At 42.8% G+C, this 24,122-nt stretch overlaps 1 protein-coding gene across 1 annotated transcript; it reads left to right on the top strand.

Annotated features, from left to right (window-relative positions):
* Window positions 1-21: 21 nt before the first annotated feature.
* LOC134367140 (claudin-34-like) lies at window positions 22-20,662 on the top strand. The gene is made up of 2 exons (XM_063083780.1): window positions 22-67; window positions 19,962-20,662. The coding sequence occupies exons 1-2, from the start codon at window positions 22-24 to the stop codon at window positions 20,660-20,662; spliced, it is 747 nt and encodes a 248-aa protein (XP_062939850.1).
* Window positions 20,663-24,122: the final 3,460 nt, after the last annotated feature.

The raw sequence follows: 24,122 nt of genomic DNA, 5'->3' as shown, positions 1-24,122 counted from the left end.
GCTGAATGGTGAGTTGCTACCATGCAGGCTGTGGGCGGGGTCCAGGTGCCCGCAGTGGTCATTGCCAGTGGGATATCCGCTGCTCCTCCTGTCTTCAGACACTGAACCCACAGCTCAGGAGGCAGCTGAGTGTCATTAAGGTGCATGAGCGTGGAGACCCTGGTGCGCATGTCTTCTCTTGTGATTCATCAGGTGTGGCTGCCACGTTCAGTCCCTGCTCACTCAACAGTGTGTGTCTTCGTTGTCTCTATCATATAATGATGTTCTCTGACCCAGCAAAAATGATGATGGTAATGATAATTTATTAATATTTTGGAAAGATAAAAAGAAAAAAAGGTTAAAGAAAAGTTAAGTTTCCTAATGGTTAAAAACAACTGAAATGAACAAACTATGCATTGGGCTCACTCATTCTAAGATTAAAGTTGCCACTTAAATAATGTGCATGCTTTAAAACATTCACACACAAGCAAACAAATAGTCCTTCTCATCCTACGCCACAGTTTAAATGATAAATTACTTGGTTAAAGGTGTGTCCCGCAATAATGTGTTTGTTAGCCATCTGTTTCCCAAGACCAAGAGAGTGTTTCTTAAGTTACTTTTCCCCCCGAACATTTATTTTGTGTGCCTGTGGTCATTAATGATAACTGGCTACTTTTCTTTTTTGCCTCCTTGAATCTGTTACCATGCCGTGAGGGCCACATCCCACGTAATGTGAGACTCCTCCCTCTCTTTGTCCCGAGGTCCAGTGGACTACACGACTCCTACACTTGATCTTTTTCTTCCACAGAGTTTAAAGATTCTGTGTCCTTTTCATTCGTTGAAAGGGCAAAATTCTAAAGAGAATCTGATTCACTAAAAAACATTGTCATGCTGTCACTTTCCGTGTGACAAGTTGCAGACAGAGAGAAAATATTTGCAAATCATGTATCTAACAAAGAAAATTTGTATCCAGAATGTATAAAGAACTCACAATACTTAACAGTAAGAAATACAAACAGCCTAATTAAAAAGTGGGCAAAAGACTTGAATAGACACTTCACCAAAGAGGATATACGCATGGCAAATAAGCACATGAAAAGATATCCAACAGCCTGCCCATGGTTTGGTTATAATTTATTGTATCTCATAATTGTAGATCTGGGTGTTTCTTCAAAAAAATGTTGATCTAATTAAATGCATGGTTAGTCGTGAGCCAATCCTTCAGATGTCTTCATGTCGAGGTAGTATAATAACAGGGCATCTGTTCTATCACGGGATTGTTTTAATCCTCATTGCCACTTAATCCCATAGAAGAAGTTTTCCAGCAGGTGGGGACATTTCCCTTTGTCAGCAGTGACCACAACCGTACCAAAGCGTTCACGCACATGCGCTCAGATGTCTTAAAGGACCGAATCCACGCTTCCTGAGCCAGAGGGGCTGGGCTGGGCTCCGAGGCACTGCGCGGTCGGTAGCTAGCGCGCTGCAGAGAGCCGAGTCCGAACCAGCCAGCTTCCATAATGCAGGCAGCACACCGCCTTTTCGGCAGCCTACCAATGCAAAAAGGATAAATGTCTTTTCACAAGTGTTTCTTCCTGTTACATTAAGCTATTTCTAACTCGGAAAATCCCTGATCTGCCAATGAAGTGTCCTGCTCCTTTCCAGCTGGCAGTCCCTTGCTGTGAACATCGGTCACGTCACAAAAGCTGAAGCTGCTGTCCATGGACCTCCTTGCTTCCTCGGAGACAGCCGAAGTGATTTCAGAGTGTTTTGTTTTTAATTTAGATAAAGCTTTCACCTGTGATTCTTTCCCTTCAAGTACAGTATTGTGATCATTTTGATATGTATGTAAAATGTGAATAATTTGTGTGTCTGTACCCAGCCTTTTGATGTCTTTTTAGGACTTTCTCTTATACATAGCAATATATAGTGCCCTAGTATCTTTTCAGCAAAGCACATTATCGTCACAACTGTCCTGTCTGTTCCTGTTTGCCTCTTAAATGTCTGGCTAGCAGGGACCCAAAGATTCAGTGAGTGCATGTACATAACTTTGTATATAGTTATATTATTACATATAAAACAATCTGGTGCTAATGGGAGGCCCTTGGCAATCTTAGGTGGAGGCTGACCCCTCACCCTGTGTCTTAGCGCAGGTGTGGAATGCCTGTGCAGTGCGATTTCGGTCAGGGGTGTGGCCTGTGGCTTGTATCCTTCAGTCCACCAAGGCAAATGTGTACAGAGTTCAGGCTCGACTCATCACTTACCTAAACAACAGATCATCCTGCTTGACTGTAACAAAATAAATACTGTCTCTCCAAGTGAATGGAGCATGTCTTTGATTTATGTTACAGCTTTGATCAGTGTTACAGCTTTTTTTTTTAAAGAGTCAGAATATCCTTGCCATATGTCAGATTCTTATTTTAAACCATTTGAGTAAAGTGTGCTATTGGTTATCTGTGTGTAATTTACTTATGCCGGTCTAGTTAAGGCCAATCAGTTTGCAGTCAGGAGAAAGTCAGGGACACAGGTCATATCAGTTAACTGTTGCCCCAGTAATGCTGCATAACTGTAAGATCTCAGCAGTGTACAGTGCGAAACGTTTACTTGGCTCGTGAATTTGTGGATCATCAGCTGGCCCAGGCTGGGCTCTGTGCTGTGTGCCTCTCATCTTCCTCCTGGGACCAGCAGTCTGGCCTGGGCATGTCCAGGGCAGAAGCACGAAGCAGGAAGCCCCGCCACAAAGGTGCTAGTCACAGCTTTGGTCCTATCACACCTGCTAACCTTCCACTGGCCAAAGCACATCACATGGCCTAACCCAGAGTCAAAGGGCATGAACAGGCGCCACCTCTGTAGTGGAAGAAATTATACTGTCATGTGGCGGAGTATGGACACAGGGAGGTGTGAAGATTCGGACTGCCAATGGGCTCTGGCACTGGTGCCTACTAAGATGGAGTGGCACTAAAGTGTTAGGAGCGTGGAGCAAAGCCACCTCTGTCACCTCCTAGTTGTAAGGCCATAAGCAAGTGACCTAGGCACTCTGGGGCCCAGCTTCCTCTCCTGAAACTGGAGATGAACTGTGAGATCACGTGAGTCGATGCACATCAGTACTCAGAGAACCCATGCCTGGTTCAGAGAAGCCCTGCCCGAGCTGCGAATGCTGTTGTTTTCTCATTACAGTCTGGAGCTGGAGGAAACGCCACAACCACCGGAGAGCCAGTTGGTGTCTTCTGGGTTGGTAAGATTAGAAATGCTTCTGTTAAGGGGCAGATTGGTGGGACCTCAAGGTTAAGGCCATTGGGATTGTCGGAGGACAGTTTTTAATAAAATAATGCAAAATTAGGTTGGAGAATATTTCAAATTTTAAAAATTCACAACAAATTAGATTTTAAAAAGCAGACAAATACACATTCTGTTTTTATTTTTGGCTTCTGCCATTCTACCAGGCTATGTCAGCCTGACTTATTTGAGTTCTGAAATGATGAAATTGGGCTGGGTCAGTTGGTTAGAGTGTAATGTAACACCAAGGTCAAGGGTTTGGATCTCCACACAGGCCAGCTGCCAAAATAAGTTAACGAAATGATCAAGAAATTCGTACACAGGAGCAATTCAAATGCAGTTTTAGATGCTGCTGTGATGTTAGGCCATGCGGTTGTACAATCAGATGGCCATTTTGCAGGTACCTCAACTCATGGATGTCAGCGTGCAGGAGTTTCTTCCTGAGCACTTGTGTGTTCAGGCTGATGTACTGCACTGGTGACAGTTTTGTCTGCTCTGTGGTGTGGACCCGTCAGACTTCACCAAGATGGCATGCGTCGGGTACACAGGTACACTGACACACAGTCTGAGACGTGGGGACACAGCAAACAAGTTGATGCGTTTTCAGACCTGTTTGCCCTGCTGCCACAGGCTTGTGCCCCACAAGTACAGGCATTCTGAATGTTTCTGCATTTCCACTAGAACAAAGCAAATGCGTTGTGTGTGTTCTTATACATGCTGCATCTTAAGTTGCAGCAACCCACATACATGTACCCCACTAAACCCAAGCTATATTATCCCCAAATCTACTAGCTCTCAGCCGGATCCCCAAAATGCCTGTAGCAGTTCCAGTGCCACCTGCACCAGGAATGAGACATGGGCATTATACATAGGGTACTCTAAGAAGGACACACCTAACATCTCAGGTATTCTTGCCAAAAATACCTCAAACAAACCCAAAGGTTTCATGGTGATGAAAGACACATACAGAGAAGCGGTTTAAAATTTGAGGAAACCAAGGCAGCCTGACAACAAGATGTTATGTATGATACTGGAAGGAATCCCAGAGTAGAAAGAGGGCATTAGTTGGACAATTGGTGAAATTTGGGAAAGGGCTGTTGCTATGGGTTGAATGTCCCCTCCAATACTCATGAAACTTAATACCCAATGTGGCAATTTTGAGAGGTGGGGCATGTAAGAGGTGCTCGGATCACGATGGCCTTGTGAGTGGATTAATTCATGGGTTAATGGGTTATCAGAAGTGGGACTGGTGGCTTTGTAAGATAAGGAAGAGAGACCTGAGCTATCACATTCAGCCCCCCTCCATGTGGTTTCCTGCACTGCCTCAGGACTCTGCAGTGTCCCTGCCAGCAAGGAGGCCCTCGCCAGATGTGCCCCTCACCCTTGGACTTCTCAGCCTCCAGAACTGTAAGAAATAAATTTACTTCCTTTATAAATTACCCAGTTTCAGGTATTCAGTTACAAGGAACAGAAAACAGGCTAAGACAGTCTGTAGGTGATAATAGTGTATCGATGTTAATTTTTTAATTCTGATCCTTGTACTGTGGTTTTGTAAGTGGTTTCCATTTGGGAAGCCTGGGTGATGAATATGTAAAGATACTTGTGCTATTTGCCACTTTTAAAAGTCTGAATCATTTCAAAATGGATAATAATTTAAAAAATTAAGGGAGATTGTCCTTCAGCCTTATCCGAAGAGCCTTTACTCATATGTTGTAACATTCTAGCACTTTCATCCACTACCTAAGAGGAGCTTTAAGGTGGAGTTCCAGTATTTTATCATAAACAAAAGGATCCAATATGATATGACTCAGTGTTGCATAATGTGCGTCCTGCTTGCATTTCTGACCCCAGCAGCTGTAGCACTTCAGTGAGTACAGGGGTGGCCCCGAGTAGAGGGGTGGCCCTGGCAGGTGTGGCGGGAGAGGGCACAGGAGCAAGCCCCTAATGGGAAATGCGGGTTTTCTTCATCAGCAAGGCCTAGTGTTGTTATTCTCAGCCCTGAGACGAGAAAGGAGGGAGAGCTCGAAGAAGGCAGGGCTGTGACCCGTGAGAGATGCTGGTTTGTGAAGGTTCAGGGACAGACAAGGAATCTGTGTGTGATGGCGCTCAGAAGAGTCCCCTCCAAAGAACAGCTCAGAGAAGACCTTTTCCTTTGGCGCTGGCTGATTGAGTCTGGGAAGCCCCTGCTATGCATTCCTCCGTTGGGGGTTCTCAGCATACTGAGGTTTCCAAGAAAGTCTGCAATAAAGAGTCCTATTTATCTTTTTGCTCAGGGTTTCCCAAATATATTTGAGCTTCGGTTGCCACCACACCAATAGGTGTTTTAAAATGTAATACCAATCAGAATGCCCAGATGCCTCGACAGACACAGTTCTACAGATGGTAACTCCTGGTGGCAATGTGGGACTGTTGGATATAAGGGGGCCTGTCCCTTGAGATGGAGGGGAGGACCTTACAGCTGTCTGTCTCCATATAAGACTGTGGTCTTTAAATTTGGTTTTGCATAATTCCTTTTTTTTTTTTTTGGTGGCTGGCTGGTATGGGGATCCGAACCCTTGGTGTTAGCAGGACCATGCTGTAACCAACTGAGCTAGCTGGCCAGCCTAATTTTGCATAATTCTTTATCCAAATTAGCTTTGGATATGAGAGAAATGATGCAAAACACACATACAGATACACACACACACACACATGCATTCCTATGTGCATGTATGTATATGCATAGCTAACAATATACTTACATGTTAAAAAATATTTCTGTGCCAAACACATGATTGGCATCTTACACTCCTTATGAAGGGCCACCTACCTGATAGTGACACAGCTCTCATTAGCTCATAGGTCTCCTGGTACAGCCCCACTCCCCACATCCATTTCTCCCATCTGATGGCCCCATCTTTCTTATTGCCATCTCCACTCTTTGCTGTGCCAACTGCCTGTGGCAACAGTTCTAGGATTTACTCAAGAGGAATGAAAGTGTCTTAGGCCCTTAACATGCACTATCCCCTTTTATCCCTAGAATGGTCATTTTCCCTCCCATACAGGTAAGGACTCTAAGGCTTTTCAGAGAGGTTAGGTAACGTGTCCAGTGTCACACAGCCGGGAAGTGGCAGAGCTAGAAGTCAGTCCCGATCTTAACTTCGGGTTCCTCTTCCTCAGGGAACCTATGGGATGCTCTGCGAGAGGAGGTTTTTTACTGTAAATGATGCTCCACTTGAGGTTGACCTGGGAGGCCTGATAAATAGAAAATGGAAGGTATATTCAGAGAGTAGAATATGCACAGCAGTGAACAGGAGTAAGTTCCATGGGTGAATCTCAAGAGAATTCTGCTGAGTGAAAGAATCCAGGCAGAAAAGAGCTCAGCCTGGGTGGTGCATTTATATGAAGTTCCCGAAGATGCAATAATGGCAGGAGTGGGAAGACTGGCTACCTCCACAGCCGGCGTAGAGATGTCCTGGAAACAGCCTTCATCTTCCTCTGTTGGCTAGGTGCACAGGTGTCCCCATATGGAGAAACCACCTGTGTTCAGTGGAGATGTGTGCCCTTGATGTGAGCTACACCATGATGTGAGGCTTTTGCTGTGCTTTAACAGGCATGGCTAGGAAGGAAGCAGTAATGACCTTTGGGTCAATTTGTTGAAAATGATGAGTTGTTCTTAGTTCTTCAGGTGTTTTTCCTGGGGTTTTGTCCACAGGGTTTGGTTTATATGTGTGTTTTATAAGTTTTGACTCCCTCCCCTCTGTGCTGTCTATGATGGTCAGATCTTAATTTGTATGTTTTGCCTCTTCTTACACTTTGGGCTATAAAGGAGAGCAGGTCCTGTGATTCAACCTGATTATTTCCATAGTCAAAACCTGGAAACAGCCCCAAGGTTGATCAGTAGGAGAATAAAGCAACAGACGGTGGTCTGTTTATACAGTGGAATGCTACTCGGGGGTATAAAGGCATGGACTACGAATCACACAGGAGTACACGTGCATCTCAGGAGCATCATGCTGAGTGACAGGTGGCTGACACACACAAGACCTGCTGCACAGCTTCATCTACGTGGGCTTCTAGAATGGGTTAAACACCGTGTGGTAGGAAACATCAAGATAGTGGTTGTCTCTGGGGTGGGGGTTGATTAGAAATGGGCATGGGGCCCCTTCTGGGGTGATGTTAACATTCTGGATACGATTGAACAACTAAACATTTTAGCAGAAGAGTATGTCCCTGTTCATATCCAGTCATAAAATTATCGGCCCATGAACAGACCAGGAAGATGTGCAGCCCATTCTAATCGAAAGAAGAAGAAAAACAATAGCATGTGCAGAGAGACTTTCAAATAAGAAAGATCCAGAGCATGAAAATTTTATTTACATATTCTGTTTGTCTAAAGTTTCCAGTCCTAGGACTGTAGAACTTATATTTGGAATTAGAGTCCTTTTTAAACTCTGACTGGCAAGAGCATTTTCTTCATAAACAGATCCAAAGAATCCAAATAGTAGCAAATGTTAGATGTTGTCTTAGGCCACCTGGGCCACTGTAACAAAGTACCATAGACTGAGTGGCCCAAACAGCAGACATGTTCTTCTCACAGTTCTGGAGGCTGGAAGTCTGAGGTCAGGGCACCACGACGGTTGCGTTCTGGTGAGGACTCTTCTAATTGCTGACTTCTCATTGCATCCTCACCTGTCACAAAGAGAGCAAACTAGCTCTCTGGCCTCTTAAGAAGGCACTGATCCCATCCATGAGGGCTGTGCCCTCAGGACCCAATCACCCTCCAAAGGCCCCACCTCCACATACTATCACACCGGGGGGTCAATTCAACACGGGGTTTGGGGGTGGGGGACACAAGCATTCAGTCCATAACAGATGTCAACTTCTTGGTATCCTGTTACACCTCTTTTCTCTGTGTAACGGATACTAAGAAAAAGAATTATGCAAATACTCAAGCACTATGTATGCATTGAGGCCCGGACACACTGCACTTTGGTAAATTCTCCATCAGGAGGAGCGAAATCGAGTGTGGCAGCCACCTCCAAAGTTACCCTCTCCCTTTTATTGTAAAGACAAGGAAGTTTTACAAGAAAATTCAGTTGATTTAACCATTACAAAAACACAAGGATATCAGCAGAATTATGGCTGACAAATGGAAAACTAGTAACATCATTGAAATAAGTGTAGTGACATTCCATAATGCAATTTACAAAAGGTTAAGTCAATCCGCCAACAAAAGCTTGACCTTCGGAAACACTGTTTTTACCTACAGCAATTTCCCAAGCATATTTACATATCAATCAAGTAATTGCCTGTCCTTGACCCAGAAACCTTGCTGTGTTACAGTTCTATAGCTTACAATGGGAGACTTTAGCCTGGGGCAAGTTTCCTGTCTTTTGCAAGGTTAACATTTCTATATGTAATCCCAAAAGGTTAGGCTAAATCAGAGACTACAGGGCTTTGGAGGCCCTGTGAAATACATTTGTTTTATAGTATACTCAACAGTATCCTGTGTATAAGAAAAGTATTTTTCTTCAGCAACATCTTTCTAAATTTAAGTGAAAAAGAACCCAAAATGATATCTAAGAAGTAGAAGGTGGTGTATTTGTCAATGTGTAAGGCAGCCATGACCTACAGGGCAGAAGGAAAGGGACATGCCTTGTGGAACTTCCAGTCTGTATATTCACCTTGAAGTGACAAAATATTAATTCTAAGTAGGCTGTGGAACACGTGTATTATGATCCTCAGAACAACTACAGACAACCTAACAGATAGAGTGGTTTATAGAATGTCTTCTCTACATGTGGTTTTAATAGTTTTCCTTTTAGTCCCAGTAGTAAAGTTCGTTGGGTGTGCTTTGTACTCAAATCTTTGCACAATCTCTGCTCATTTGCTTAGGAGAAATTCCTTCTCATGGGAACACTGGAGGCAAAGTGGAGTTTTGACTTCCACATGACATCTAGCCTTCCGCACTGGCTTGCTGACATCATTGGCCTTTTTGGCCGTCTCATTTCTTATTACAGAGGCCCATCTGAAGCTATGCCCAATCACTATTTCACCATGTGTACTATGTCCCAACAAGCCAATGACTCAACTGGGAGGTCACTTCCCATGAATTAACCATGTCCTTCCTAATGTGTTCATTGTCGATGGCCTTTCACAATTACATCTCACCCAGGTCAGTGCCACCTCTGCTGACACCTGCATTCATACACTGCCATTGCTTTAAAACATGTCATTACCTCCCTGTAATATGAATTAAATACAATGTGGGAGGGACAAGAGAGACTTGAGATGGACTCTGATGGTCCACTGGTAAACATACTCTGCCCCCCAAGGCTAACAGACAAAAAAGAGACATGACCAAGAAAAGACACCAAAGACAGTGCTGTGGCCCAATGAAGAACGGGCACTGCCATAGTGGCCGTGCCTAGCAACTGGGAATTTAGAAGGCGGGAACAGTGGCTGGTGGAATGCGGTGACAAGTGGAAGGCTGAGGGAAGGGCCTCAGAATCGAGACCGGCCCACAGTGTGGCTCAGAAGCCAGTGACAAGGGGCTGAGATGGACGTCTGAGAGGAGCTGTGTCCACCCCAGACCTGCCACCCAGCGAGCTGGCTGTCCTCCCTGCGACTCGTGGCTCACTTGGAGACCGCATCACTGGTTAGTGGAGCCTTAGTCCCTCTTTGCTGTGTTGTTTTAAATTGGGGTAAAGTGTACATGACAAAGTTTACCATTTGAACCATTTTGAATGTACAGTTCAGTGGCATTGAGGACATTGACATTGTGTGCCACCATCACCACCATCCACCTCCAGAACTTTTTCATCTTCCCCAACTGGAACTGTCCCCATAAAACACTGCCGACCTTAACTCTGTCCTCACTCCCCCGCTCCCAGACCCTGATACCCCTAATTCTACTTCCTGTCTCTGAGTTTGACTCCTCTACGTACTTCCCAGAAGTGGTATCAGACACTGTTTGTCCTGTGTGTCTGGCTTATGTCACTTAGCATGATGGCCTTGAGGGTCATCCATGTTGTAGCTGTGTCAGAATTCCCCTCCTTCCTTTTTAAGCCTGTAAGTAGGGGTGACATTCCACTGTCTGGATACACCACGTTTCGCTTATGACTCATCCACGGACGGACACTTGGTCCCACCTCTTGGCTGCTGTGAATAGTGCCGCCATGAACGTGGGCGTGTGAATATATTTTTGAGTTCCTGCTTTCACTTCTTTTGGGCATAGACCCAGAAGTGGAATTGCTGGATCATATGGTAATTCTGTCTACTTTTTTCAGAAATCGCCATATTTTCCACAGCGGCTGCACCGTTTTTTACATTCCCGCCAGTAATGCACAGGGTTCCAGTTTCTTCACGTGCTCGGCAATACTTGTTATTTTCTGGTTTTGTTGTTGTTTTTAATGATCCTCATGGATGTGAAGTGATAGCACATTGTGCTCAAGATATTTTAAGGTAGGTAGAGTTAAAAGAGAACAGAGAAAATGTCAACACAGATACTGAGGATAAAAATATGTATGCAACAATTAATAAAACGCTTGGAACTACACTTGTAAAAAAATAGCCCTCTGATTTCCGTCTGTTTGATTTTTCATTCTACAAATATTGAACAGCTTCTCTGACAGCCTTTTCTTTCCTAGCCCCGTCCCCACCTCCACAGTGGAGGGCATCCCTTGATCCAACAGAGGCCGCCTGAGATAAGGAAGAAGTTCTCCCACCAGTGCCCAACCCAGTCTCCCTTCCCAGAGGTAAGAACTTTTACCATTTCCTGCACCCACTCTCTATCATAAGCAAACATGTTTTATAGCTTGTATAATATATATATGCACAGATTTTTATAATTATATATTTATTTTCTAATATATATATGAACATGTATTATATAAAATATATAACTAACTTTTACAGAAATGGACCTTCCTATACAAACTCTTCTGCAACTGAAGTTTTTACTTAGCAAAGTATTTTGAACAGTTTTCCTTGCCAGGACACCTCCCCTTGCTCTGTCTCTCTCAGTCTGTCTGTCTGTCTCTGTGTCTCTCTTTCTTTAATGAAAACCATGTGTGTGTATGGTACATAAATAGTGCCCGAAGGCATACTGTGAACAGGGCATTGCCCTCCCATCCCAGACCCCACTCCTAGAAACTGCCTTCAGTGGTTCCAGGTGCTGTCTTTCCAGAACATTCCATGCATATTCAGATGTATGGTAAGAAGACATGTGTATCCTTTCATATTTACACAAATTATAAAATACACATTGTTCTGTAACGTTTACCCTTGGTAATGGATCTTTCTTCCTCAATGCATGTGTGTGCATGTACACACACACACAAACACACACACACACACACACATACTGACACACCTGTGTATATGTGTGTAAATATGGGTGGGAGGTGCCTTCACTGGTTTTCTGGTCCCACTGTTGCACCTGCAGGCGATTCTCTGTCCCGCAGCTCTGGGAAGGAGGAGTTTCTTCATCTCTCTTGTGCATGGACCTCTCTGAGTTGAGGACAAAGTGACTTCTCTAATGTGGCTTTGCCAGCACTGATGAATCCCTCACCTTTAGAGACAGAGTCTGCGCTCCCCATCTCTGGCTCAACCCTGGGACGTCAGAGGGAGCCCATAACTTTAACTCATTAATTAATTGTTGTTCCCTTCCAAACAGTGTTCTCCCAAATGCACTGTACTGGAGACTGGTGGGCTCAGTTGCCCAGTGTCCCTGGGTGGCAGAGTCTGTGCCAGCAGAGGCTGTGTCGTGCCATCTCCTCCACTCACTGAATTCCTCTCTGTAACAACAGATGCAATTACCTTGCACATTTAAATGCTTCCTGCCAGCCCACATGTTCCAGCAGCCCACCCCCAACTGGCAGTTCCTGAAGTCACCTCAAAAGGAATTCTCAAAGTCAAAGTCACTCAGCCCCACTCTCACATTCCTACCAAGGTGCCAGTTCAATTATCCCTTCAGAATGATGTATTCAGGATTGTGTGGTCATAAAGAATGATTGTTATAAAGGTGGCATCTGCCAGGAAGCTTCTGGCCCTGGTAGAGCTTTCTGATTTCAGCCTGGAGTGAGCCTTCCCTGCTCCTGCACGGGATGCTGTGCGGGCTGCTGTGACATCCTCCCTGCCTCGTGGGCATTGGCCCTGTGCCTCCACTGCACCTGTCCCATCCAGGCTCCCACCTCGCCACACAGAGGCCAGATGGATCTTCCTTGAGGGGATGGGGGTCTGTGAACTATTCCTCTGGACCCTTCCCAGCACCCAGGAGAGTGTTTTGCACATAGTAGATGCTCCACAAATGTCTTCCCTCTGTACATACCTTCTCTTCGTAGAAGGACACCAGTCACATTGTTTAAGGCTCACCTTAATGACCTCACTTTAATTTGATTACCTCTGTAAAAACCCTAGTTCCCAGTAAGGTCTCGGGAGAAATGTAGACAGGAAGGAGGGAAATGTGATGGGAAGAGACTTGCCACATTCTGTCCCCAAAGAAGCAGGTGGGAAAAGGGGAGAAGCTGCACCTTACCAGGAAGGTGGCACAGATTGGGAGCCAGGAAGCAATTCTATGTGGCCAGAGGAAATCGGGAGCCATCACCGCACCTAAAAAGTTCCATCTGTTTGCTCATTCACTCACATGTGCCTCCTTTGACCAAGCAGTGCTCGAAGGGCCACGGCATAGTGGTAAACAAGACAGGTAAGGTGAGGAAGACCAGCAAGAAGGAAGGAAGGAAGGAAGGAAAAAAGTAAGACATTGCAGATGGTCACAAAGTAAAGCCAGGAGGGAGCGGGGAGTGATGGCCTGGGAGGTGCCGTTTTTGGAAGATTGGTGAGGAAGGGCCCACTGTGAAGACGATGCTAGGGCAAAGGCTGAAAGCGGCGCAGTGAGGAAGGGAGCTGTGGAGTTTGGTTAGGTCGTAATCTGCAGTACGTATTACGTGACTAAGAAGAGATGTCAGGTGGCAATTAATCTTCCTAATGAGCATTCTTCAAAGTAGGGCATTTGGTTTATACGCCAACTGGAATCCCAAGAAACTAACAAGAGTCAACCCCTCCAAACAGTTCAATTCTCAGTGTCCTGACAAAATTCAGTTTAGTCCTTCTGTTCTTCAGTAAAAAGAACCAGGGCTCTTTGAAGAAATGGTTGATTCCTTGTGGTACCAGCAAGTAAGGAAGTGCTCAAAAAAGAATGCAGCCACGGGGAAGGGACACTGGAGCCCACAGGGAAAAAGCTCACTCTGGAAAAAAAAATTAGTGGGTGAAAAGATGGAAGACAATGAATTCATATAGTCTCAAAGTAATTCCCCCAAGATATTTATTAAACACAAGAGAAAGATTAAATACAAAGGAAAATAGCTTTACACGAAAGAAATCAGCAGATACTCCCTCATCCAAGTGATGGGGCCCAGCATCCCCAGTCATGAGACATACAGACATTGTGAGCGCCTTGACCTATTGCACTGGGAAGGACACACATAATTTCTGTGTTATTCCAAAATGTACAAACTCTTTCCAATCATGAAGAAACATCTGGAAAACCAAAATTAGTGGATATTTTGCAAAATATCTGACTACTACTATCTAATAGTCTCAAGGAGATGAAAGACAAGGAAATACTGAGGACCTGTCACAGGTTGGGGGAGACTAAGGAGATACAACAACTAAAGACAATGTGGGCTCCTGGATCCTTGACCAGAAAAAGGACATCAGTGGGAAAATTATGATATTCAAATAAGATCTGTAATTTAGTTAATTGTATTGTGCTGATGTTAATTACCATCATGGTTATGTCAGATCTGAACATTGGGAGTAGCTGGGTAAAGGGTATATAAGAATTCTCTGTATGATTTTGCAAGTTTTTGTAAGTCTAAAATGAGTTTCAAAAAGAAGTTTTCAAAATCAAGATTAGTATTAACTTTCCAATGAAAATTCTAGGTAAAGATGTTAAAACCTCACAATTGTCTGGCCTGCCCATGTCGACCCCAGTGGTTTCAGAGCAGATAATGATGGGATGTAGCAGGGAAAACAATCTTTTGGAATATTGGATTTACAGTACGATGAGAAAATAAGCCTTCGGACGTTGAGGATTCTTCACCTGGGCCAATCCATTAATGTCCATACCGGCCTTGGTTTCTCTCCTGGTGGGTTGTTGGTTGACCTGGGATGACAGTGATCAGCAGTAGAGGATCTCCAAGGCAAGCTGCAGAGCTACCCGTAATGACGGCATAACAGAAACCCAGGGGGAGCTTTAATTTGAGGAGGGGGAGAGGCAGAGATGAGAAATAGCACAGCGTTCAAGAGAGGCCAAATCTGGGGTTGTGCCGCTCTGTGTGCAAGACCATTCTTGGATTCTTTTGAGCACAATGAACTGGAAATATTGTGACCCCAAGAGAAAGTGCCGATGGAAGGTTTTCGTGTTCCTCTCACTTGCTTCTAGTGGCAATGGCAGGTGGTACATTCTCTTGCTCCTCGTCCTCTATTGAAGGTGGGATTCTTCAAGGCTCTGAGCAGCCACCCCCTCCCCTCCAGTGTTGGGGTGGGGGACTAGTGGATCTTATTCCGGGATGGGGGTTTGCCATCAGTCAACCTCCACTGGGCCATTTGGGAGAGGCAGGACACAAGCCATGGGTGGGGAAGGTTCTGACTCATATTTTTACACAAAATAGAATTTGAAGATCTATGTTGACCTCTAATAAGTTTTACTTCTAAATTTTACAGGGATACTGATAGACAATATTTTCTCAATATTTTATACAAGCATATATATGAATAAATACGTTTTTTATATGTATTCAGTATGAATACACAAGTAGTATATGTTCATTACAGATAATATTTTCCCCAGTGTTGTATAGAAGTGTGTGTATGTGAATGTATAAGTGAATATATATTCATTTCACATACACGTAACCCAAGCAAGCTTGCTTTTGAAGAGGGTGATTTTTTACAAAGAATACTTAGTGCACAATTACTGACACAAACTTTAAGAAAGCATCTTCCTCTTTCTTACTTTAGATAGAAAACCTATTTCTTAAAAGGGCCATTGAGACGTTCTCCGAAAAGAACCAGTGTCCATAATGAGCCTGTTAAGCCCAACTGCTTCCCAGAAGAAGGAAAGATCAGGGGATCTCAGGCCCCACATAGGAGATTGACTTGAACCATCTTATCTGATAGGAATCCAGATTATGTGGTTTAGACTCTGAAGGTGAATGGATTTTCAAATCACCACTTCCAGGGCCTTAATTGGTCTCAAAGGAGAACATCTTATGGCCCCTGAGGGATTAAAACACATTTAGCGGCAGGGTCAATGCCTTCCAATGCTGTGGAATTCAGTGGACTGTCGCTGTGGAAAAAAGACACAGGTGGACACAGAGAAGGGCTCCAGGAAGACAGAGGTGGTGTCTTTTGTAAGGAGTAACGAAGCGAAGTTCCCGAGTGTTCTGCTGGAAGAATCCGGGGCTTGCCATACCCAGAGATGGCAGCCAGTGATTTAAGCAGGCGCCGGCTGTCCCATTATTCTGTGGTTCCAAGTAGGATGAAGTGCTAACAGACGAGCTTTTTTAGAAGTCATGGGAATGAAGTGAGTGGAGGAGTTTGCACCTGTCTGATGTAGTTTTAGCTCTCAGAAAAGGAAATGCCAGTAGACACACCCATGGCTTCGGTAAATGGATGAATTTTCCTAAAAGGGTGGTTCCTAATAAATCCAACCAGCAGTAGAACTTAGTAAAAGAGGCCATTGGAGTGATCCCCACTGAGTGACTACCTGGAACCCCCTTCTGCCTCGGTGCACCCGCAGACCTCGCCTCACACCCCAGCCGTGGCATTCAGCGTGTTGTGTTGTGATGCATGTGTTGACGCCTCCTTTCCCCACTGATGCAGAAAGTCCTGGAGGGACCACCTTTATTAGCTGGCACACGGTCAGCTTGCAATAAATGCAGATAACAAAACCATAAGTACATAGTATGATCTTATTTTATCTCTGGGATCAATAATGTTTTGCCTGAAAAATGAGATAACTGTGTTGCATTTCAATGCTGCTTCTTCGAGCAATGAAAATGGAGATGCCTTCAGACATTTTTCCCAGGAGTTACATTCTGCTCATTTTGCAGATGATCAGCTTCAGGGAAATCTCTTTCCCGGGTTCCCTCAGAGGGAGCACCACGGACTTCCCCGTCGGGGACTCCATCCTTCACTCCCTCCTGCCGCACATGGAAGGGATGCATGTGGAGAGGCTGCCTTAAGATAAAACCCGTAAAGACTCACTCTTTCACCTTCTTTTCAAAGGTCAAGGGTTCGTTTTATGTGACATCTTTTCACTGTTGAAAGATCGGAATGCACAAAAAAGAGTGAAGAAAATAAGTATTTCACCACCCAGAGGTAATATTTTGAAGTACTGCCTTCCAAACGTTTATCCATATTGACATGGGTGTCTTTTAAAAACAAAGGTGGGGTCATTCAACTACAAACACACAGAAGGACATATATTCTTTTGCATCCTCCCCCCCTACTTAAAATACAGTGAATATTTCCTGTAATTAAAACATACGTTGTATACGTTGTATATGGTTGAATAATACAGTATATCATCTGGAATTATGAAATGTACTTGTGTATCTCCTCTTGCTTCATATATTGTCTCCAGATATTCCTTTTTCCCAGTATAATAACACTGCACGTGAGCACTGGCACCCAGACAATTCGATCCCACACCTCTGATTTATGCACTGCAATCTATGCCAAGAAGTGAGAGATTGGGTCAGAAGACACAATGTTTTTGTTATTCTTGATAATCATTAACCAATACATTTCTATGTTTGTATCTTTGTTTGCTCCATCATTTTTTCCAATTAAAAAAGTAATAGAGTTTAACCTTAAAACATAAAAAGAAAAATCACTAGCAATCCTGGTATTCAGATGCCTTACTTTGTATCTTCCCAGCATATTTTATGATAGGCAAAAATAAGATCATACTATGTACTTATGGTTTTGTTATCTGCATTTTGGATTCCACCCTACAGGGACATTTTTGCTTGTTCTTCAATGCTCTCCTGCTTTAATATCAGCTAAATATTACAGTGAATGAATGACTGCACTTTAACATATACTAGGTATTAAAGTGTATTTCTATACCAGAACTAATTAATCCTCCACTGCTTGACAGCTTCTTAAAGAAATCTTTTTATTGTTTTATTATTTTAAAAAATAATGCTTATGACAGAAATATCTGAAACTAGTGCACAGCCAGACACCGTTAAGAAAAGTCACAATTCGAGTGTCAAAATTAAACACAATGTTGAGTCAAAAGCCAGTCACACAGGAATGCCTACTGCCTGATTCCCATTGTGAAATACAAGCAAAATTGAGCTGAGCTGTTTGGGGATGCATGCTGAGGTGGTAAAACGATAAAGAAAAGTGAGGAAGTGGTGATACTGTATGTCTTAAACTGAGTGGGGGCTACATGGGCATTTGCCCTGTCATGGGTCATCGAACTGTACACTTAGATGTTGTGTGCTTTTCTATACATGGTGATTCTTCACAATACAAATAGCTTTAAAAAACTCATAATCTTTCAAGCCTAGTTAAAAATTTCTTTTAATACCAGCAGTTAACCTCCCAGTTCAATTTATATTCATGATTGCATTGTACATACTATTTTGTAATATGCTGTTTATACTTGATATATTGTGAACATCTTTCTTTTGGTCACATATAATGGTACCTAGAATGGCTATAAGCAAAAAGACTAAAAATAAAAAATGTTGGAGAAGATATGGAGAAACTGAAACCTTTGTCCATTGCTGCAGCCAGTTGGGGAAACAACTTAGCAATTTCAGAAAAGTTAAATATAGGCACCGAGCCAGGGACCAGACCCCCCATCTGTAGAGGATTCATAAAGCAAATGTACCTCACAGGGCCTGGTTTTCCAAAGCCTTGCAGTTTCAAATAGTGACCTTGCAAAGGACAGGGATTTTTCCTCAGGCTATGAAGTCTCTGGTGCAAGATAAAGAATTCTAAAACAGCAAGTTTGCTGGCTCAAAGACAGACAGGCTACTGATTGATATGTAAAGATCATGGAAAATCGCTGGAAGTAGAAGAATGTTTGCTAAGATCAAGCTTTTGTTGGTGGATCACTTAATTGTCTAATGGAATGTCATCTGACTTGTTTCACTGAAAGTTACCAGCCTATATTGTTAAACTATAATCCCACCTATGTTCTCTTTCTGTAACTTCCTGGTCTGGAAAATAAATGCTGGAAGAGAACCCCAAATGGGGCTTAATTTCCCAAGGAAGGGAAGCCTCTCACTTGAGGGCTCCTGAGGAACTTAACCACTTCGGGGCTTCTCACTGCTCAGAAGAGACGGGCTTTGAGTAATCTTTTGTGGCTCCATCACCCAGGGGAGGTGGGTGACAAATCCGTTTGGGGAAAAGCAACACACATCCCATAACCAGGCACACTGCTAGCACCAAGGAGCATGCCAAAAACATGCCCTCCAGGTGGGTGGCCTGCCACAGCCACCACAGTAACCACAGCTGCTGCAAGTGTGGCTAGACACCACAACTACCACACAGATGGTCCACCAGCCACTGGAGTACATTGACACAAGGAGAGTCACCAGGAGAGACCAAAGAAAAGAAGAGGATGTCTCTCTCCACAAAGCCCATTCCAGAGTGACAGAAGAAGCATCTGCTCTATGATAATATTGGGGGACCTGACCACAACTCTCAGCATTGGACAGATCATCTAGGCAACAAATCAACCAAATAACCATTACTCTTTCAGAGGGAGAGAAGAAATGTAGGGTAATTAGTGGGGAAATGGGGGAGGCACAGGGGGATGGGGAGAGATTGGGCAAGGGGCATAAAGAATAAGTACAATTCGTAACAATACCCATACTAGTATATTCATTTGATCAACATATGTCAACACTGAACCCCCAAAATATGTATAATCAATTATGATTCAATATAAATAGATAAATAAATAAAGTTAAGTATACGATTACCATACGATCCACCAATTCTATTCCCAGGTAACTAAACGAAAGAAATGAGAACCTATGTCCATGCAAAATTTTGTATGCACACGTTTACAGCCTCATTTTTCATAGTAGCCTGGACATAGAATCAATCCAAATGTTCAAAAACTGATGAATGAATAAAGAAACTGTGTAACTCCATATAGTAGAATACTACTCAGCAATGCAAAGGGACAAACTTCTCATACATGCTACAACATGTATGAACCTTCAAAACACTATGCTAAGAGAAAAGCATGAAATATTACAGCTCATATGACTCCATTTCTATTTTTCATGTTGGTAGGTAGCTCCATTGCCTGGGTACAGCGTAAATTATTTAACCAAGCTCTACAGTTGAACTCAAAGTTGTTTCTCATTTTTCAATATAACGAACTGTGATGAACATCTTTGTGACTAAGGATTTTTGGCAAACCTTAATTACACCTTGGGACCAATGCCCAGAAGTGGAATTGCCTGTTTTAAGGATTGTGCATTTTCAGGCTTTTGACAAACGTTGCCGAATGTCCCTTCACAGGGTTTGCTCAGCCTCTGCCCCCACCAGGAGAGCAAGAGGGTCAAATGTCTCCTTTCTCAGACGCTCATATGCACTTCCCTCCTGGTACTTCTCAGTCATGGGGACTGTCCCCGGCCCGAGCAGCCTACCCTCATGACTCCCTGTATTTCTTTTCATTTCCGCAGGGAACATTGCTGCCATGACCATCAATAGTGGCAATCGCCAAGTAGCAGGTTTTGCACTTTCCAGCATAGGATGGATCCTCTGCATGTCTTCCATGGGCTTTGTGGAGTGGCAAATGTGGCACACAGATGACTGCTCCCATGCCACCTCTTGCCTTGCCAGTGTGGGAATCTGGAGAGTCTGTGTTTACCACTATAACTTCAGCAAAGCCAAAGTTTGCCACCAATACACCTACCGTGACACCTTCCTTCCTCCTGCTATCCGTGCCGCTCAACACCTCCTGATGGCTGCTGCCATTCTAGGGCTCTTGGGGAGAGCTTTCAACATCTTTGCACTTAGGAATGTGTACATGGGGATTCTTCAGAATAATGCCACCTGCAGGCTATTCATTGCTTCAGGAATTCTGAACATAACTGCTGGTGTCTGTATCTTAATTGCTGTGCTCTGGAATTACTACTCCATCCTGAACCCCAAGGGTATTGCCTTCCCACCAGCTTACCATTGGCCCTTCAAGCCAGATACTCAGGAAATTGGGAGTGCCATTATAGTGGCAACGATAGCTGCCTTCCTGATGTTTTTAAGTGGATTGCTTTTCCTCTCTTACAAATTTCCCCTGGACAACCCAGTACATCCCAAGGTTCGAGAAATATGCATTTCCAGGTTGCATTGGCTTTGCAAATCACAGATTCCCAGGAGTTTATGAGAAGTCTTACCAAGATGCTCTACCAAGTAATTCCAAGGACTCAACACCAAGGCAAAGGTAGTTTGTGACAAAACCTGGCCAACCGTTTCTTTTTGTTATCTTGTGCATAAGATGAGGTGGTTGAATTGGGAGCTTTCATTAAAAAACAAGCAAACAAAAATCCTCTCTTGCTCACATGTCAGTTGGTCTTATAGGATCTCGATTTAATTGTTGGCTAAAGTAGATAGTCAATACTATAAATCTGCTGTATGGAAGTAAGAGTTTTTGAGTACATTAAGCTCTCACATCTCCCTCATAAGCTGCTGCCAGAAACAATAATGAACCTTCTATCCTATGCCATGGTAATAACATCTCCATATCATATGAAGTTTTCCAAAATGCGTGAAAGTAGAGAGAAGAGTCTAAGGAACGTCACACACACATTACCAGACTCAACAATTACCAACAATTATTAGAGATTTTAGCTTCCTCTCCACTTGCCTCCCCCTTTTAAATCTGTTTCTTTTCTCCAAGTATTTTAAAGTAAACCCCAGACATCATGTTCCTTCATCTCCATGTTCTTCAATATCAATCTCTAAAAATGGACATTTTCTTGCAAACGAATTAAACCTAAAATCTAACAATTATTCCTTGTTATCATCAAGTACTCTGAATTTTTAAATACCTCAAAAATAATTCTGTAGTTTTATTTGTGACAAGCCACTCCTTCTGCCTCGTAAGTCTTAATCTATCACACACACACACACACAGACACACACACAGACACACACACACACACACACACACACACACGGCACTCCCCCCACAGCCTGTTATGTTTTGTTTTGTTTTTTAATGATTTGGATTTGCTGAAGAAAGAGGGTCAATTGTCCTGTCACTTAACTTGTTACCGCTAGAGGCTCAATTAGATCCCTGGTGACCTCTCTGAGGAAGACCATGTCATAGGCGGTGCCATGCACTGCATACTGAATGCATCATAGCAGGTGGCACGTGATCCTTGTTCCTTTTCGTGATGCGAAGACTGATCAGTGGTGGATCCAGGAGGGGAAGTCTGACCCCTCTTGTAAATTTTCTCATCACACCTTCCCCTGTCCCTAATGGTTTCATCTATTGACTGTCCTTGTTTGGATCACAGTAAGGATCGCAAGCGGTGACATTCTAACATGAACATTCTTGCCGGATTTATTAGCTGGGATGCTTTTGTAAAGAGTTTTCCCTCATTAGCTGTGGCCATTTGCTTCGTCCAAAATTCAGGGCTGGCCGGTTAGCTCACTGGTTAGAGCGTGGTGCTGGTAACACCAAAGTCAGGGCTTTGGATTAATGTACCAGCCAGCCACCAATAATAAATTTTTGCTGAATAGGGGATGAAAAGATGGTGTGAAACTTAACTGCACTATTTAAAAAATAAATTAAACAAATAAAATTTAGTGCCTACAAAAAGTCAGGGTAAATACTTTATTTTTTCCCTCTAAGTGTTGCTTTCTCAAGTAGACAGGGAGAATGTCCTAGTTACCTTTGGTGTTGCCCAATGTATTTGTTTTTTGTTTTTTTCTATTTCAGTTTTTTCTTTCTCTTTTTGGAGTATCAATAACTCTTGAGTCTGAACTCATGAGATTGTTTCTGTGTTTTTATCATGGACATTTTCAAATACATTCAAAAGTAGTCTTTATTTTCTCAGCTTCATTACTTATTAATATATGATTAGTCATGATTTATCCCTACCCTTACTACCTGCTCTGACCACTGAATTGGATTATTTTGTAGTAAATCACTGGCAATATATTATTTTATCCATAAATTCTCCATTATATATTTCTAAAAGATAAGGACCCCTTCTTTCTTTGACAAAACCACATTGCCAGTATCACATCAGAAAGGTTAACAGTAATTTCTTAATGTACTCAAATACGCAATGTTCAAATTTCCCTAATTGTCTCATAAATGTTTTTAACAGTAACTTGTGGGTTTCGATTTGTTCAAAATGTTTCACTCAGTTGCATTCGTTACTCCTTTTTATGATCAAGTTGTAGCATCTTTGGCAGTGAAGCCATGGGGACACATAGGTCCATTGACTTGTCTCCATTGATATTTTCTAAGAGCAAAAAAAAAAAATCTATATTCAAGACAATCATAACATTCTATTTGCCTCATGTAACTCCTCATTTTCTCAACGAAATTTGTTCTATGAAAATGATTTTCCTATAGAAAAAAATGGTACAGAGAAAGACATAACAGTACAATTAATAACTACATTCATCAAGTGTTATGGAGAGAAATGTTGAAATTAAAACATATTTATTTACTCTTATCTAATTACCTTGTATAGCAGAGGTTCTTAACCTTATGGAAATTCTCCCCAGAATAATGCCCATGCACACAAAATTATGCACAAGTTCATAACCCTCTTGGAACCTATTCATGGACTTCATTTTCAAAGTAAGTGACAATTCCAAAAGTTTTTTTTTTTTTTTTTTTCATGCATGGGCTAGAAACTCTCCCATCTCATAATCTTCAGGTTATTTTTTAAACAAATTAACTTTTCCTGGTTAAAAACATGCCTAGAATATTAATGAGCACAGGTATATTGTGCTAACGACCATTTTCTTAAACAGCCATGAGTGTTTGTTCCCATATTTAAAGTTGAAGAAAAAATTGTAATTCTCATAAAATCAAAGTCATTTTCCTTTCTTTCAAAAAACATGACTAAAATGCAAGTTAATATTTGAAAGGGAAGGATGTTGCTGCAGAAGCACTATCTCAGGAGTGCAGGAAATTCTAAATGCAGTGAGATCATGTAAGCATCTCATAGACGTGACACCTGTGGTCTGCACGCTGCCAGTACGGGGCTTCCCGTTCATCTTTTTTGTTTTGCTCTTAAAAATACTCTATTTAAATAATTTTTCTAAGGCTTGGTTGAAGTACAGTGCACATACCATAAAATTCATCGTTGAATGTGTACAATTCGGTGCTTTTTAGTATATTCACAGAATAGTACAACCATCACCACTGCCTAATTGCAGGACATTTTCATCATCCCAGGAAGAACCCCCAGACCCATTAACAGTCCCTATTAGTCTCTGAGGCTTTCTATTCTGTCCCTCAACAAGATTTCCCGGGCGTATCTTGTACATGTCTGGCAGAAGACCTTGAATCCAACCTGCTGTTCCTTCACTGAGCCCTCGACATGGGGATGGGATTTAGAAACCACAAGCTGGGCCCCAGTGGTGCCTTTCCTCCTGAGTTGTCGCCATATCTCGATCTCTTTAGTGGATAAGACTAGGATATATGAATTTCTGAGATGAAGAAAATCATTATGAGATTCAATTCGTCCTTAACTTACAGAACTGTTGTTTAGCTGCAATTATATTCTGCATTTCTTTCTCACAGATTCAAAACCCAACAATACTGACATAATTACTTATTTGCTTTATTCTGTAACATAGAAAAAATTTTAAAATAT

This window comes from Cynocephalus volans, chromosome X, assembly GCF_027409185.1.
Source record: "Cynocephalus volans isolate mCynVol1 chromosome X, mCynVol1.pri, whole genome shotgun sequence".
Taxonomy (NCBI): domain Eukaryota; kingdom Metazoa; phylum Chordata; class Mammalia; order Dermoptera; family Cynocephalidae; genus Cynocephalus; species Cynocephalus volans.
This window is presented reverse-complemented; position numbering and strand designations above follow the sequence as displayed.

Bases quoted from the DNA above. Each gene is read 5' to 3' on its own strand.
- LOC134367140 (XM_063083780.1), top strand. From the start codon at position 22: ATGCAGGCTGTGGGCGGGGTCCAGGTGCCCGCAGTGGTCATTGCCA. The intron at 68-19,961 runs GTGGGATATCCG...TCATTTCCGCAG, and splicing joins GCCCGCAGTGGTCATTGCCA to GGAACATTGCTGCCATGACC.